The 16,409-nt window shown below is 35.9% G+C and overlaps 1 protein-coding gene across 1 annotated transcript in view; it reads right to left on the reverse strand.

The window, feature by feature from the left end:
* LOC131221184 (nuclear-pore anchor-like) overlaps nt 1-16,409 on the reverse strand; it is a 155,653-nt gene that overhangs the window by 105,615 nt on the left and 33,629 nt on the right. Inside the window, 9 exon segments of the mRNA XM_058216352.1 lie at nt 3,697-3,770; nt 3,868-3,911; nt 4,178-4,256; nt 4,415-4,528; nt 5,208-5,312; nt 5,458-5,580; nt 5,891-5,959; nt 6,382-6,485; nt 14,985-15,033. Of these exon segments, the coding sequence (XP_058072335.1) occupies nt 3,697-3,770; nt 3,868-3,911; nt 4,178-4,256; nt 4,415-4,528; nt 5,208-5,312; nt 5,458-5,580; nt 5,891-5,959; nt 6,382-6,485; nt 14,985-15,033 (761 nt within the window).

The following is a 16,409-nucleotide window of genomic DNA, read 5'->3' on the forward strand; positions in this document are numbered from 1 at the left end:
CTATTTTCAATCAAAATTAACTATTCATTTCAGTGCTTGCAGTAAATCAGTTTCGTTGCTCTTTCTTTACCTTTATACTTAATCATTGTCATTTCCTATTACTTTAGGTTGCATTTGGTTGCACCAAATATCAATATCATGAAATTTTGTTAAATTTCATTATTAATCAGTTTAATTTGGGGTAGAATATCATGAATTGATGCAACCTTGATTAAAAACCTAGAAGTAGTGTGTTGCTTACGCTGCACGCTATGTAGCTTACGCCTCGCGCTTCAAAGGGGTGAGTGCTACACTACATGCTATTTGCTACTTAAAACACTGTTGACGATACAAATGACACCTGGAATTTACACGGTCAAAAATACTGGCGATATCGATACATTGGCGATACTTAGTGATACATCACCGATACCTGGAATTTCTAATGTCACCAGTGTTATCAATATTGCTACCAGTTTTATCGGTATTGCCAAGCCAGAGATATGTATAATATTGGGGATATTTCAATAATATTGGGGATACATTGAACAATGCATTCAGCATGCAATACACTAACTTAGAACACCTTATGAAGAGATTCCTACTCATGGCTCAGTGGTAGACACTGTTTTTCCTCTGAGGTCATGGGTTCAAGAACCCATGTGGTGTGTAAGAGTGTCTCTGTATTGACCTTTCAAAAAAAAAAAAAAAAAAAAAAGAGATCCCCACAAAGAACTTTAAAAAATGGGATTTTCAGATTTTTATTTTTTATTTTCTGGAATTTCGAACACTACAACCACAAGAAAATTTTGAAAAAATGTTTACTTTTCCTTTTTATTTTTTAATTTTCAGAAAGTATTAACATTGGTATTGTCAATATGATCAACAATACTTTGAACAATGCATTCAGCACGCAATACACTAATTTAGAACATCTTATGAAGAGATTCCTACTCATGGCTCAGTGGTAGACACTCAGTGTTTTTCCTCTGAGGTCATGGGTTCAAGAACCCATGTGGTGTGTAAGAGTGTCTATGTATTGACCTTTCCAAAAAAAAAAAAAAGGGATCCCCACAAAGAACTTCAAAAAATGGGATTTTCGGATTTTTATTTTTTATTTTCTGGAATTTCAAACACTGCAACCACGAGAAAATTTTGAAAAAATGTTTATTTTTCCTTTTTATTTTTTTGCATTTTCAGAAAGTATTAACATTGGTATCGTCAATATGATCGATAATATTAGCGATATTATTGAATTATCAACAAATACACTATTTATTTCAAAGGGCCATTGCTGATATCACGCAATATCTAAAACATTGTGAAATATTGGCGATATTAGGAATAGTATTGACAAGAACTTGCAAGTTTTATTTTCTCCAAGGTTTATGTATCCCGAAGGTGTTATAAAGATTTCATCAGCCAATATTATTGATGATTAGCAATATTTTGAACAATGCATGCAGGAAGATTAGGCTTGCAGCAAGAGATACTGATGCAAATCCAACTGTCTCTCTAACCAAGAGATATTGCTGCAAATCCAATAGTTAACACTATGCTAGGCCGAAAGACTTCTGTAAGTGCTATTGTTTATATCCCCGTCTGTTGTCAAATTTGTGGTGTCAAAATCACTGTTATATATAAACTTGCATAAGTGAAGCTCTCTCAAGGATCAACATTCATGAACAAGCTAAGCTCACATCAAGCAAAGCTCACAAGTACAAGGATCAATCTTGAATGCAAGAACTGCTCACAAGACAAGACTCAAAGCATCAAGACTTCAAGAAGAATACAAGGCAGTTTGTAAAGATCTCAAGACTTCAAGGCTCATACTTCAAGGTCACTTGTTCCTAATGTTTCAATGTCCATACTTCATAGTTGAGGTTTGACTGACCATAGGTTGACCTTAGAAGTAGGTCATTCTGGATACATAAGTCGAATGTTATTTTACATGAGTTTGGTCTGTTCTTCGACTAGTCCTAGGCCTTCTTCGACTAGTCCTAGAGTTGCTTCGACCAGTCTAAGAAATTCCTCGATCAGTCGTGAGTTTGTTACAAATTCCAAATGAAATCTGTTAGGCTTCGACTAGTCCAGGAATCTATTCGACCAGTCGTAGGAACAGTGTCGACTGCATCTTCGACCAGTCGTAAATCTTCGACTCGAAATCCAGCAATGTGTTATAGGTTCTTCGACCAGTCGAAGGAAACCTACGACCAATCGTAGGTGACCTACGACCAGTCGAAGGAGACCTTCGACCAGTCGTAGAACGGTCAGAGCATATCCCGCCGGATTTTTCAAATATCTGTTATTGCTTCGACTAGTCGAAGAGCACCCTAGACCAGTGGAAGACGCGATCTGCTCACCTATAAATAGTGCACGAATCTCAGAAGAAATCATCGAATTAATTAATCTATTCAAGCCAATCTTCGTCAAACTTCTGAGAGATAATTCTATGCTCCATCTAAGCTAAGTGTGCTTATTTAATATTCTCTTTCCTTAGCTTTATTTAATTGATTTTGTTTCTGCTATTCCAATCTAATTTGATAAGAGGAATTGTTATTCCCTTTCTTTGGAATCAAAATCAATTAAGGCAAGCCCTATTTGGTTTAATTTAAAATCTATTAGAATTAGAACCATTGTAATTGAGTACTGGACATTGAACTTGGACATTCAATCATCTACTCTGATTTGGTTCTACCGGGCTACATAAAAATCTTTCAGGTATTTTACATTTAATTGTAAATTCCTTTCTGTTTTGGTTTCTTTCAAGATTTGCCAGAAAAATCTTGTTGTATTGGTTATCTGAGGAGAGCCAGGAAAACTCAGAAGTGGGGTTTTTTTTAATTATGTAAGCCCACAGACAAAGGCACAATTGTAAAGGTTTTGGGTGAACCTGGGAAAACCTATTTGGTTAGTGAACGCTAATATCCCCTGTGTGAGGATATTAGGAGTGGAGTAGCATTTTGTGTGGCTGTTGTTTAACAGCTGGTGAACACACAGGCGAACCACTATAATCCCTCGTGTTGTGGTTGAATGATTTATACTTCTAATCTTTAATTATTCTTTTGTGGGATGTACGTATGGTGGTGAATGTTGTAATCATTTAATTCAAGCATTGTGAGAATTTTGTAATAGTTTAGAATTTATTTTCTGCTATTCCTTTATCAGCTTGATATTCAATTTCCTTTGAAAGTTGTTCCAGCAAGGTTGCCCTGCCATTTTTATGGTGTATGGCTGTCCCTAGAACAATACATTTGTGATTCAATTTATTTTAATTCAGTTTGTATTTATTTCTGTATTCCTCTTCGGTTTGAGATTTGATACAAAGATCTTTCTAGAAATAAGGTTGTCCTACCATAAACTCTGGTTTTTGGTATAAGGTTGTCCTTAGAACAACATTTGTATCAACCTCTCAAGATCTGAATTTTGAGGCTGTTTTACTTTCCTGCATTGTGATTTACTTTGGCTATCATATTCTTTTTAATTCCGCTGTTATAAGTTTTATTTGGCATTGTCCTATTCACCCCCCCTCTAGGACATATAGCTTGGCCTTTTCAACTTCATAATTGCCTAATAAACCAAAAGTATGAGAAACATGCAGTGCTACCAAAGAATAAGCTGAACACTGGAAAAAATACAAATCCACAATTCAGCAAAACATTAAACAAACACTCCATCCTATCATCATGGTTAATACCAAGAAGTAACATCCTCTACCTGGATTTAGCCAAATCATCTTCCAGATTTCTGACCTGTTCAGAAGCCTGCTCAAGGGCCTTTTTGGTAGCTTCCTGCTAATAAATAGTTTGCAGGGGGAAAAAAAGTATAAAACACGTGAAATATACATGTCCATATCCAATGTTCAATGAATATAGCTTTGCAAGTCACCTGTGAACCTTCAGATAGAAGGATAAGGTCTTTCCTGCCATCTTCTGCAAATATCACAACATAAATTAGATGGGTTGAATGACACACACGCACGCACGCACGCACGCACGCAGCTGCCTTTATTTTATTTTTTATTTTGTTTTTCTTGATGGGTAAGCTGGGCTCGCACGTTAAAATGCACCCTGTCCAGTATCAAGTTACAGGCGTGAATCATGCCCAAATGCCCTTAGTGATGGCACATTTTAGAACAAAAATAACCCAAAATAGTGAAAGAATCAATCAGCCTGCAAGCCAAAATTTGCAATAGAACCTGGATAAGTTTCTGGAAGATGAGAATAAGAAGCACGAGATTTAATCTCTTCTTCATATAATCTCTTATACATTGCGACCTATGCCAGAAAATAAGAAAAAGAATTAGGCATTATTGCTCCACGACAAGCATCACATCCAGCTGCTCTTGATGCACAAGCATAAATTCCAAAGCTAACATTTCTAGGCAATGCAAAATAATTTTTAAAAAAAAAAAGAATGCAGAATTAATACTTACAGAGTCGTGAAGTGATTCTATCATTTGTCCTTGCTCTTCAGACCTTTCTAATACGGATGCAACTTTGGATGATGCCTCATCAATATGTTTCTGTAGTTCCATTTCAAACTTCTCCTGGTAACCCACAGAATTGGTCCCAAAGTGAAAAGATAAACTAAAGCAAAAACCAGGGTCAGTTTAGATAAAACAACCATGGTCTCACTTTACAAACTGTGGGTGTATGTGCGTGAGGTCCTATGATTGGCCCATAGGTACATACAAATGGGTCTTATATGTTTTGGACATTTGTAATTAATTTTTCAGCCTTCTATCTCTGTTTCATACTTTCTTTATTGCTCCTTACCCTTCCTTTAGTTTTTTCTTCATTTAAGGGCATAAATGTAATTTTATCTTTTCTTTTACTATTATAAATGAGAGAGGGCTAGACATCCCAGCCCCATATGCTCTCTTTCTCTCAAATTCTCTCGTTCTTCTTAACACAAATCAAATACTATTAAAAGCGGAGGAAATTTTGACTAGATCATAAAACGTACGAACTTCAAATATTGGGCAAGTGTTTGCCATTTTATGGCCTTTAATGGGCAAAAAGAAGAAGCCTTCATGGGAATTTTTCCCATAAAATAAAATACACCACATTCTTCTAATTATGGAAATCATTAAGTTCAAATAGAAATGGGACCTCCCAATAATTTTAACTAAAAAGTGCAATATAACAAAATTAAACTAGAGTAGTGCAGGCCCTCAAAGCCAATAAAAAATACAAGAGATTTACCGCAAGAAATAATGAAGTTACCTTTAACTCAGCATCTATTTGATCATGCTTTATAGAAAGACTATGCACGAGTCTACGTAGCTGGACATTTTGCCCAACTAATCCATTGACATCCTTAAAAGTCAACTGCTTAAGACAAAAGGCCAAGGATTGATCATTCCATCATGCAGGTAAAAGAAGTTGAAACTTGAAATTTACGTAAAAAAAATAAAAATAAATAAATAAAATAAAAGAAGAAGAAGAAGAAGCTCAAGAGATGTTCTAAGATGACCTTTTCAACTTCAGTCCCATCTTCCATATCAACCACACTGGAAGTAGGAGAATCAGTAGGATCCTGACTGGCTACCCCACAACGAAGTTGAATATCCTGGCATTCCTTAAGAAGAACTGTCACCTGAAATATCAGCTCCAAAACAATCAACAAAATACATCATCAAAAGTGGTATTCATATTGAAAGCACTACATTCGAAGTTTCTTAATACAATATCAGCTCAAAGATTGAATGATACTGTATCAGCTTGTGTATTTTGTGGTTTCGAGCACAGCCAATTAATTAAGTCCAACAACTAAAGATATAGGGAAACTAGAAAGCAAGTTAATACAATTTCATGTTATTACAGAAAAAGTCACTTCAATACATTCAGTTAGGCAGAAACTCCCATCAATAACAGATGAGTACACATGGAGACGGAACATGTTTTACCTGCTTTTGGAGGTCGATTATCTCTTTCTGTGCAATATTGTGGTCTCGTTCATGCCTCCTCAAGTCGACCTGAAAAAGGACCAAGTTAAATGGGTGAAAAAAAAAAAAAAATTTTCCTAGACATTTGGGAGGGCGTTTGGTTGCTGATTTTTTAATTTCTCGGCCTAGCAATTCCATGGTTTTCATGAACAACCAGTTTGGTTTGTGCTTCCTTGTTGGTTTTATATTTCCCGGGAATTCTATTGTCCAACTTTTGTTCAAAAAACTTGCCCCAGCTTCTAACTGGGAAATGGAAAACCAAGGAAATTAAAACGGAATTTCAGACTTTTCCCGTGTTTCCCAGAAGACTGTGGATCAACCAAACAAAATTTAATCATTCCCAAAGAAATATTAAGCCATTTCTAATATTCCCCAGAAAACATAAAAACCGGGGAATGAATTCCCCAGCTACCATACACGCCCTCAAACTGAGGAATCAACCATTAATATACCTTCAACTCCCGGATGATATTCTCTAAGTAAGCATTCTCTGAAAGTGTCTGCTGCAATTTTTGATTCTTCAAATTGTATGCTTCTGCCATTCTCTCGTGTTCCGCTGAGATAAGTGAAATCCTGCTCATTAGTACTTTGAAATAAAATCAATGACAAGAAAATGCATCACATTGAGAAGGAACTCCTTCGGAAGATCATCCCAATTATAGCTATCGCAAAATGACATGGTAACTCAAGTCCATTGAAAGAAAATGACCATAATAAATCTGGATCATAATCAACATGGCCTACTCCCAGCTATATGTGTCAGTGTCACATAAGCCTATTTCGCAAAATCTCAAGATTTGAAATAGGCTATCTAATTATTATGCTTGGACAAGATTCAACTACCATCTATTAACCTGACATTAACCGTCAACCTTTAACTGGGCTTGGGACCAACTGATATGATGTTACCAGGTGGAGGTTTCACAATTGAACTCCTAAGTTCAAAAAGAAGAAAAGAACAACTCAAGTCCACCGAACCAATTTGACTCAATCAGACTAGCATCCCAAGCCGTACAAGATTGCTTGGGTGAATGGCAGGTTATCCCCGTGACCAAGCGGTGATTAGTAAGCTTCTCCTTGAGTCCTTACAAAATATCACTTTGGTGTGACATCATTCCAATGAAAGAAACACATATATATTACTGAGGCTCCCATGGATATATGACAAGGATGTGACACACAACAGTCAAAAGAACACGTATAGGTGGAGGTTTCACAATTGAACTCATAAGTTTAAAAAGAAGAAAAGAAGAACCCGAGTCCACCTCACCAACTTGACTCAATCAGACTAGCATCCCAAGCTGTACAAGATTGCTTGGGTGAATGGCAGGTTCATCCCCTCGACTAAGCAGTGATTACTGATTAGTGAGCTTCTCCTTGAGTCCTTACAAAATATCACTTTGGTGTGACATCATTCCAATGAAAGAAACACATGTATTGTTGAGGCGAGCAAGGATATATGACAGGGATGTGACACACAAGGGTAGCAAGAACACATACAACTTTATGTACAAAGGAAAGCCCATTACTCTCAACCAGTGTTGTGAATAGCATTGTAGCGTAGCGTGCGCTATGTAGCGTAGCGTTCCAAAAATGCTATGTAGCTCATTGAAATAGCATATTTCCCCTGTAGCGTACGCTACGCATATGTAGCATGTAGCGTGAATAGCATACGCCTTAGGAGCATGCTCCATTTTCCTTAAAATAAAAGATGTATTTTATTTTGTGAGTTTGTAAAGTGTTTTAAAATAATGGTGGCTCATATTTCTCACATGTGGGAGCATGTAGATCTATCCAGACCATCCTTCACACACATGGCACTACCTAAGTTATAAATATGTACTCATTTAACCTTTTCTATAATCTAAACCATTCAAAAATGAGCCTCCAAATGTACGGATGTGACTTTTTTCCTCTTAATAGATGGTGGGAGACTCATATTTTAATAAAAACCTTCTAACTTATAAGGTTGTGAAGGATTTCTTTCGAAAACCCTATCTCAATGCCGCACTTGTTGCAGCAAGCTTCCTTGGATAACTTTGATTCTCTCGTTCCAAAGGCCCCTTGAAGACGAAATTCCAGGCATTGAATCAGCCCCATAGGAGCATCTTATTGTTGTATTTTCAAGAGCATTGAAGCCCAAACAACAAAGAAATCACGTTTCCCCCATTTCGTAGCCGCACGGATACATAGCTCGAAAATATCAGTTTCCGGTTGATTAAATCTCTATTCAAGGTATGTTGGCCTTTCTTAATGAGTTTTCTTTTTTATTTCTGCTGAAAATCTGTGATTTTTTTATTATTTTTTCAAACTTTTTTTCTTTTTTGGATGCCGATTCTTATGGATATTTATTTTTTAAAAAACAAAGATGTGTGGGACCTGTTGTGGTGTGTATGGCATGTATTTGAGCCATCCAACCATCATGTGGGCCACATGCGTGGGGTCCACTGTGGTGTTCTGTGCCATGGCCCACATGCATGGGGTCCTCTATGGTGTTTTATGCCATATCCCACATGTGTGGGGTCCACTGTGGTGTGTGTATGGCATGTGATATTTGAGAATTGAGAGTTCAAGCAATGTGAAATTTATTTTGTCCTTAAAGCTCTAAACCTAGGGGATTTTATAATAGTTTATGCTTGTGAGTTGTGACTTGTGGTTTTAAACTTTTTAATTAGACATCATTAATTAAAGTAGTTTGCTTAGAAAGTGATTGATGTGATAATGATTTGATTTAGTTTAAATATGTGAATTGGCTTTTACTTGAAAATTGATGCATTTATAGGCATTTTCATTTTTATTTTTTGCATTTTTCATATTAAATCTTACTATTTATCTGATGTTTTTAATTTTTTAATAAGAAAATTGAAGTAGTATGTAGCTTACGCTACACGCTATAGGGGGTTGAATGCTACGCACTATTTAACACTGCTCCCAACCCTATGAGGAATGAAGAAGCTGAAGAGGCAAAGAAGGCTTTACATTGTGTTGTGTATGGCCCAATTCGTGGAGAAAAGTTGAGAACGGGAAATAATGTATGCAAGACCGATCCAAAGAGTGATGTTTTTGTCCAACCACTTGAGATTTGAAGATTTTCTATCCCAATTTCAGGGTTTGGACCCTGACGAACTACCTAGTGAGCTTCCACCCATGCGCGACATTCAGCATGCCATTAATTTGGTACACAGAGCGCCATTGCCCAATCTTTCAGCATACCAAATAAACTCGACAGAGCATGTAGAGCTTTGTGGACAGGTGGAAGAATTACTAACCAATGGTTTATTCGTGTAGCCTGTGTGCCATGCCAGCGTTGTTGACACCAAAGAAGGATGGCAGTTGGTGGATGTGTTGATGGCCACGCCATCAAGAAGATAATGGTAAAGTACCATTTTCTAATTCCACACCTCTATGACATGCTGGACAAGATGGCAAATGCAAAAATCTTTTCAAAGATCGATTTGCAAAGCGGTTATGACCAGATAATAATTCATCATGAGAACGACCAGTTTTAAAACAAAGGATGGATTCTATGAGTGGCTAGTCATGCATTTTCACTAGACAAACGCACCTAGTAATGCGAGTGATTACACAAATTCTACAGCCATTTACAAGCAAGTCCGTTGTCGTATATTCAACAACATCCTCATCCATAGCCATCAACGAGTTGATCATTTTACCCATCTTTTTCAGGTAATGACAATATTACAATGCGAGGAACACTGCAATTCGAAGAAGTGTACTTTCATGAGTTCCAACATAGTCTTTATGGGGTTTGTCATTTCAGTAGAGGGCGTGATGGCCGATCCCATAAAGATAAGGAGATAGGGGAGGGGTTCCAATTAGTCAACTTCACATTCAATATGTAGACAATTTGTTTTGTGATGCTGATGTGAGATCGAAAGACAATCACCGAAAAATCATCGTTTGTTTGAAAGCAGTTCCAGGTGAATAATTAGGAGTCGTTGCAGTTGGCGGTTACCTTTGGATGCAAAGTTGGGTCATTTCCTTCTACTTATTTAGGTTTACCCCTTTGTATAGGCAAGCCGGCAAGACACTAGTGAGACAAGGTTAACGAAGGGATGGAGAGAAAGCTCCCAGGTTGGAAGTGTCAATATTTGTCTTTGGGTGGCCGCTTCACTCTTATAAAAGCCACTTTCTCTAATATGTTGGTGTAATTTTTGTCCTGGTTTTAATGCCCCAAGCTTGTGTTAGATAGGCTGAAAAAGTTGAGAAGAGATTTCTTCTGGCAACAGATAGAGGAGAATAAAAAAAGTTTCATCTCCTAGTAAGAAGATACTTGCAAGCCGATTGTTGAAGCCAAAGCAGGGAACAAGGATTTGGGAGCCATGAATATGGCGTTGTGTGGTAAGTGCCTTTGGAGATTTAGCATTGAAGAGGGAAGGAAGACTTTAGAGGGAGATTACTGTTGGAAAATATGGTGTGAAGGAGAGGGGATGGGAAGTGAAGAGATCATCTCTATATCGTGCTTCTAGTATCTATAAAGTGAATGCTTTGGTTGAGTGTCTATTTAGTAAAGGGATTTCTTTTGCCTTGGGGGTCAAAAATCGCATTCACTTTTGGGTGGATGTTTGGTTCGGAGATAAGGCACTTCAAGAAGTTTTCTCCAGATTGACCAACATTGCCTTGGATAGGTTTGCTTCCATGGATGGATGTCGATAAGTGGCAGTTTTGTGGTATGGTCCTCCACATGTTGTAAGGATCTGACGAATGAGGAAATTTTGGAGCTAACTGATTTCTTAAGTAGGTTGAAGTATGTGGTTCCTTGACACGAGAGGATGATTCAATTGTTTGGCAAGTCCCTAATTCGGGCTACTTTTATATTCGATCTTTCTACAAATTGATTGATGCTTTGTCTCACACTCATTCTTTTCCGTTTTATATGCCTTCATTTAGTTAGTGGGAAGAAAGAGAGTGCCAACTATCGATAATTTACAAAGAATAGCCCATTCCTTCCAAACATATGTCTGATGTGTATGGGAGATGGGGTATCAATTGATCACCTCTTCATTCATTGCAAGTTTGCTCGAAGGTTGTGGGACCACTTCCTGGATGCTTTTCACACCACTTAGATGAAGTCGAAGTCTTGTAGTTGTTGTTGATCTTTTATGAGCTTGGCATATACGAGGGGCGGGGAAAGTTGGGAATGTTCGAAAAGTTTTGTGAAGATTGCTTCTTTTGGTAGTGTTTTAGTCCAATTACAACGATTGTAATAGGCGTTGTTTCGAGAAAATGAGCTTTTCACTTCAAGAGGTCACTAGGGAAATTTCATGTAATGTTTTGGGTTGGGTTTCTTATGTAAATGCAGTTAAATCTACCAATCTCTCCTCTTTATTAAATTTGCAAAATCAGGTGGTATTCTCTCGCGCTGTTTTTGGCGTGCTACTAAAAAAAAATTAGTTAATCTCTCAAAAACCAAAAAAACTAAAAAAAAAACAATCTAAGAAATAGTGCCCTAATTCTTTATTTTAGACACAACAACACACCTAAACACTAGATAAAGAAAATTTACTTAATAATTCCACCAATAGATACTCTACATCATAAAACAAAAAAGTTAATCTTGCACATCAATCAACTTCGGGTTAAGGCAAATTTTAAGTCAGCCGAAAGAAAGTAACAAGAATGCAAAAAATATTATTTCAAAAAAAGTCTGGAGACAACATTACATGAAATCAATATTGTCGAAATCATTATCTTATTGTGAATCATAATAGGGGTTGAATCGTATCGAATCGAAAAACGTATCGTAAATCATAAAAATTTTTATAATTTTCTTACAAATATGAAAATTATAAATAAATCAGAAAATATATATATAAACATAGCAATCATCCTTTTGCCATCCAATGTTTTCCGTACTGTTATCGCATAATGTATCACAGCCTTGTGATACAGATAGATATCGGTTATCGCATGGGATATATCGGTTGTATCGCGTAATGTATCGTTGTTGTTGGGAGACATGGGAAAACATTCGGAAATTAATAGAATTTTTCAATGAAACTTTAGGGATTGTCAAAAAGACATCAATACAAACTTAGAACCAGTGTTCGAAATATCGGTATCGCGTTACGTATCGCATCCTTGGGATACAGATACTTATCGGTTATCGCACAAGATATATCGTTTGTATAGGGTAATTTATCGCACCTTTTGGGAAACATGAGGAAACATTAAGAAAATGGTTGAATTTTCAATCAAACTTCAAGGATTGCTAGAAAGGACCTTAATACACACTTTTAAATCATAACATCTCAAAAAATAAGTGCACATAATAGGTTTCCTTTGTATAGGGTCCTAAGTTATGCACTATCTAACTGAAATAATGCAATTATATTCAAATTGAATGCATAACATTTAGAGTGTATGTGATGATCATTTCATCAAACACTCCTACTTCGGAATTAGTCTCAATTGACAACTGGTTGAAGGGAAATTTTGAATAAAATAATATTTTAATTAATAATTAATTAAAAATGAATTTTATTTTCTGAAAATGACAAGTACTTAACAAATTAGTAGATCAGCCCTCATACATGCTTGATTTCATGTTTGGAGTGCAACATTGCAAGCAATTTGGGAGAAAATTGGGAAATTTTGAATTTTTCTCAATTTTCCCTAAATCAGATCACCAGCACTCAAATTTCAAAATTAGAATGTATTCGATGATCATTTCATTGAATACTCCTAAATACTTCGAAATTAGTTTCAATTGACAGTTGGTTGAAGGAAATTTTCAAAAAAAAAAAAAAAAAATGGAGAACATGAAGAACAAATGGATATCGAAATCAAAGCTCAAACTCCATGATTTTTCATGCAAAACATGAATAACCAATGGATTTATAACCATTTGACACTGATTTAACATAATTTCAATTTATTTAAAAAATTAAAAAAAATCAGAAATTGAAAATGCTCGCCGATCAAACATGTGGGATATATCGACACTACCTACGTGATTCGTATCACACGGGTGGGATACAAGATATATCGTGGGATATATTAGCCGATATCATCAGTATTTAAAACATTGCGCAAGTGCACATAATAGGTTTCCTTTATATGGGGTCCTAATTTATGCGTTGTCTGACTCATGGAAATATATTTAAAGTCACTTCATATAATTTATAGATGTAAGAAGACATGTATGGAAACACAAGGAATACATTCAAAAGCTAAGTAGAAAACTAGAAATATACCTATGAATGATGTGTGGTTGTGGCTCAGGTCCACAGAGATGCGCAGTGGCTCAAAATCACCATCTCCATCTCGATGGGGCTGGACATAGTATTGTTGCTCCACAAACCAACAATAATATGTCCAGGTCATAAAAGAATGATACCAGGAAGATACTCTCTAACATAACGCCGGTACTCATCCTCTCCAATTTGAGAAAAATTAAAGAACTTTTGAATTTTTCCCAATTTTCCACAGATTGGCTCATCTTCCCCCAAATCCCAAAATCTGAGTGCACGTGATGATGATTCCATCAAACGCACTTGAATATTCTGAAATGGGGGCCAATTGACAGCTGATTGAAGTGGAATTTCGAAAAATAAAAAAATTAACATTTTTAATTAAAAATATTATTTTTTCAAAAAATACCCAAATTACCAAGAATCACTAGATCGGGTTACATACATGTTTGATTTTGTGTTTGGACACAAATTAAATCAAGAAATTTCGATTTTTCTCAATTTTCTGCAACTCAGCCCATCCCCTCAAATCTCGAAATCGAAGCTCCAAATCCATGATTTTTTAATGCAAAACACGAAGAATCATGGATTTATAACCATTTGACATTGACTTAGCATGATTTATAGCAAAAATAATAATAATAATAATAATAATAATAATAAATGGATCAAAAATAAAAAATGCGCACTAAAGCAAACAAGTGGGATATATTGGCACTACTTGTTGTTTCGTATCGCACAAGTGGGATACAAGATATATCGTGGGATATATCGGCCGATATTGCCAATGCTGAAAACATTGTTAGATCAATATGCACCATGTAAGACCATGTCATGATTGTGTTAACGGATTCTTATCTTTCCTTCTTTTTTTTATCTTTCAAAAAAATTTCCTTGAATGTAGAATTACAATGGAAAAGCAGCATTTGATTATGTAGACTAACAAAAGAAAAAAAGATAATTTGATTTTTAAACATTATTCCACAATAAATAAGTCAACATGATCGTAAACATCCATAAAAACATTCCAGATAAGTCATACATCAATTTGGTGTTTCGACCAATTAAGAAGTAAGAAATCATTTTATTTAAATTTTAAAAAAAAAAGAAAAAGAAAAAGAAGAAAAAACTCTATGATTGAATGTTGAAGAGAATATATATCATCTAATCCCTAATAAAGACGAAAATAAAATAATTAACCATTTCTAAATTATTCTTTTCTTTTTCTTTTTTCTTTTTTTTTCTTTTTGAAAGGTTTTTTTTCTAAATGATTCTTAAAACCCTAACCAATTTAAAAACATAAAACAAAAGACAACTGAAGCTCAAAATAGAAGAAAACACGTATAATTTGAATCATAAATCGGGATTTGAATCGTAAATCATAGGATTCAAATCATAAAATCATGGGATTACTATAAAAAGGGATTCGAACGTGGGAATCAAATTGTTTTGCTTACATTTCGACTCAAATCCTATATCGTAAATTGTAAATCGTAGGATTTTAACAACACTGCATGAGATAAATAAAGGAGACATCCGGACATGATGCTAAATAAAGGAAAAATGCAAAAGTGACCAGCCGAATAAGAAAAGAGTCTGATATATAAAGGGGAATGACACTATTAATGCGTCAATTTCGTTAAAAGCAATGACAGCCATCGATTAGTGCATTCTGTGGATCCCAGCATTAAAGAAACCAGCTACATTCACACTTCGGGGCCCACAAAAAAGCAATAAAGGCCTCATGTATTTGGTGTCCAATAGTATCATTATTCACAAAAAGGAAAACAGCTGCAACTTAGTTCTCTTCCAGAGCACTTTGTGGAACTATAAGAAATCACCTCGCTCATCCGAAATGACTTCAGCTTTCTCCTCTATTTCATACAGAACCTGCAATCACAAAAAATAATCAGAAAAAAACTTTTCACTCAAAGAAAACAAAATGGTGCATGTCTGTTAGGGATACTATTAACACTTGTTTCAACTATACGGATGAGCAACCGTTTTCCTAACATAGCAATAATACACAATAAAACGATTGTGAAAGGTGTATAAAGCACGAAAGGAAAAAAAAAAATGGGAAGTAGTTACTTGATATAGATTTAACCACCAATCATTTAAGTGCAAAATCTCCTATGTTGGAAACATGTCTTATTGGACAGTACATTATCGTCCACGAGGGGCCTATGTGCAATGTGTCACATAGGACATTTGAGCCATCCAAAAGGTGCACCCAGAAGGAAGATCACTTGGCACAAAATCAGGCTGATCCACTCATCAGATTAAAGATGACATATGGAAACGATTAGACTTCCTTTGGAAAGAAAATGGAGAGTCACCCCAATATCATCTCATGATTTGGAGGGCAGAGACTAAAAAGGGAAGGGGTATGTAGACTTAGAGAATTGTAAATAGGAATTTGACATTGTTAAGTAAATGGTGGGGGAGACTGAGATGATTCATCTACATTATGGAGGGAGATTATTCGAAGGAAGTATGGCAAATCTGATGGAGGGTGTTTCCCAGCTCTTTTATGTGTAGAAGGAAATAAGTAGAGCGGAAATCACGACGAAGATGTATTTTAAACTTTTAAACATCAACAGCAAAGTGGTAAAATGTATTTCGCATCTCATTGTTAAAGTGTGATAAGGTGAACTTTTAGAAAGATGTTAGGCTTGTCATCTTCCAGCAGAATCCTTTAGGGATTTTTCTCCTTCTATCCACCTGTAAAGATGCCAAACTTGAGTTATGGTATGAATTTTCTAGGGGTGGCATGTTGTGGAACATCAAGCTTCAAAATCATTTGAAAGATGAGTTGAGTAGTTAAGAGATTGAGGGAAGTATTTATTGTATATTTGCATGAAGCATGAAGCAAAGTGGCAAAAGGTTCGTTTGCAGGAGCAAGGAAGCTTCTGTGTGAAAATGTTATCAGGGATAAACAGCAAGGAAGCAAGAGTAAGAACGCGGTTCCGAAGCACAGTTCGATGCAAAAGTGACGCCCAGTTAGAAGGATCAACAGCTAAGATTTATTGACATGACCATGGTCTAAGGAAGAAAAGAAAACTTGGAAATGGGCTTTAAATGGTAATTTTTTGGCAAAACTTCTTTTAGAGGCCATTGCTGTCCACAATATGAGCCACTGCGCTTTTTCCAATCCTTGGGATCTTACATTTCCCCAGGCCTGGTTAATAAAATCCTTACTCTCAATAATCTAATAAATAGGCAATTATTGTTTCCTAGTAGTAATATGGGCATCCAGTGTCAAA

Source organism: Magnolia sinica, chromosome 12, assembly GCF_029962835.1.
Source record: "Magnolia sinica isolate HGM2019 chromosome 12, MsV1, whole genome shotgun sequence".
Taxonomy (NCBI): Eukaryota; Viridiplantae; Streptophyta; class Magnoliopsida; order Magnoliales; family Magnoliaceae; genus Magnolia; species Magnolia sinica.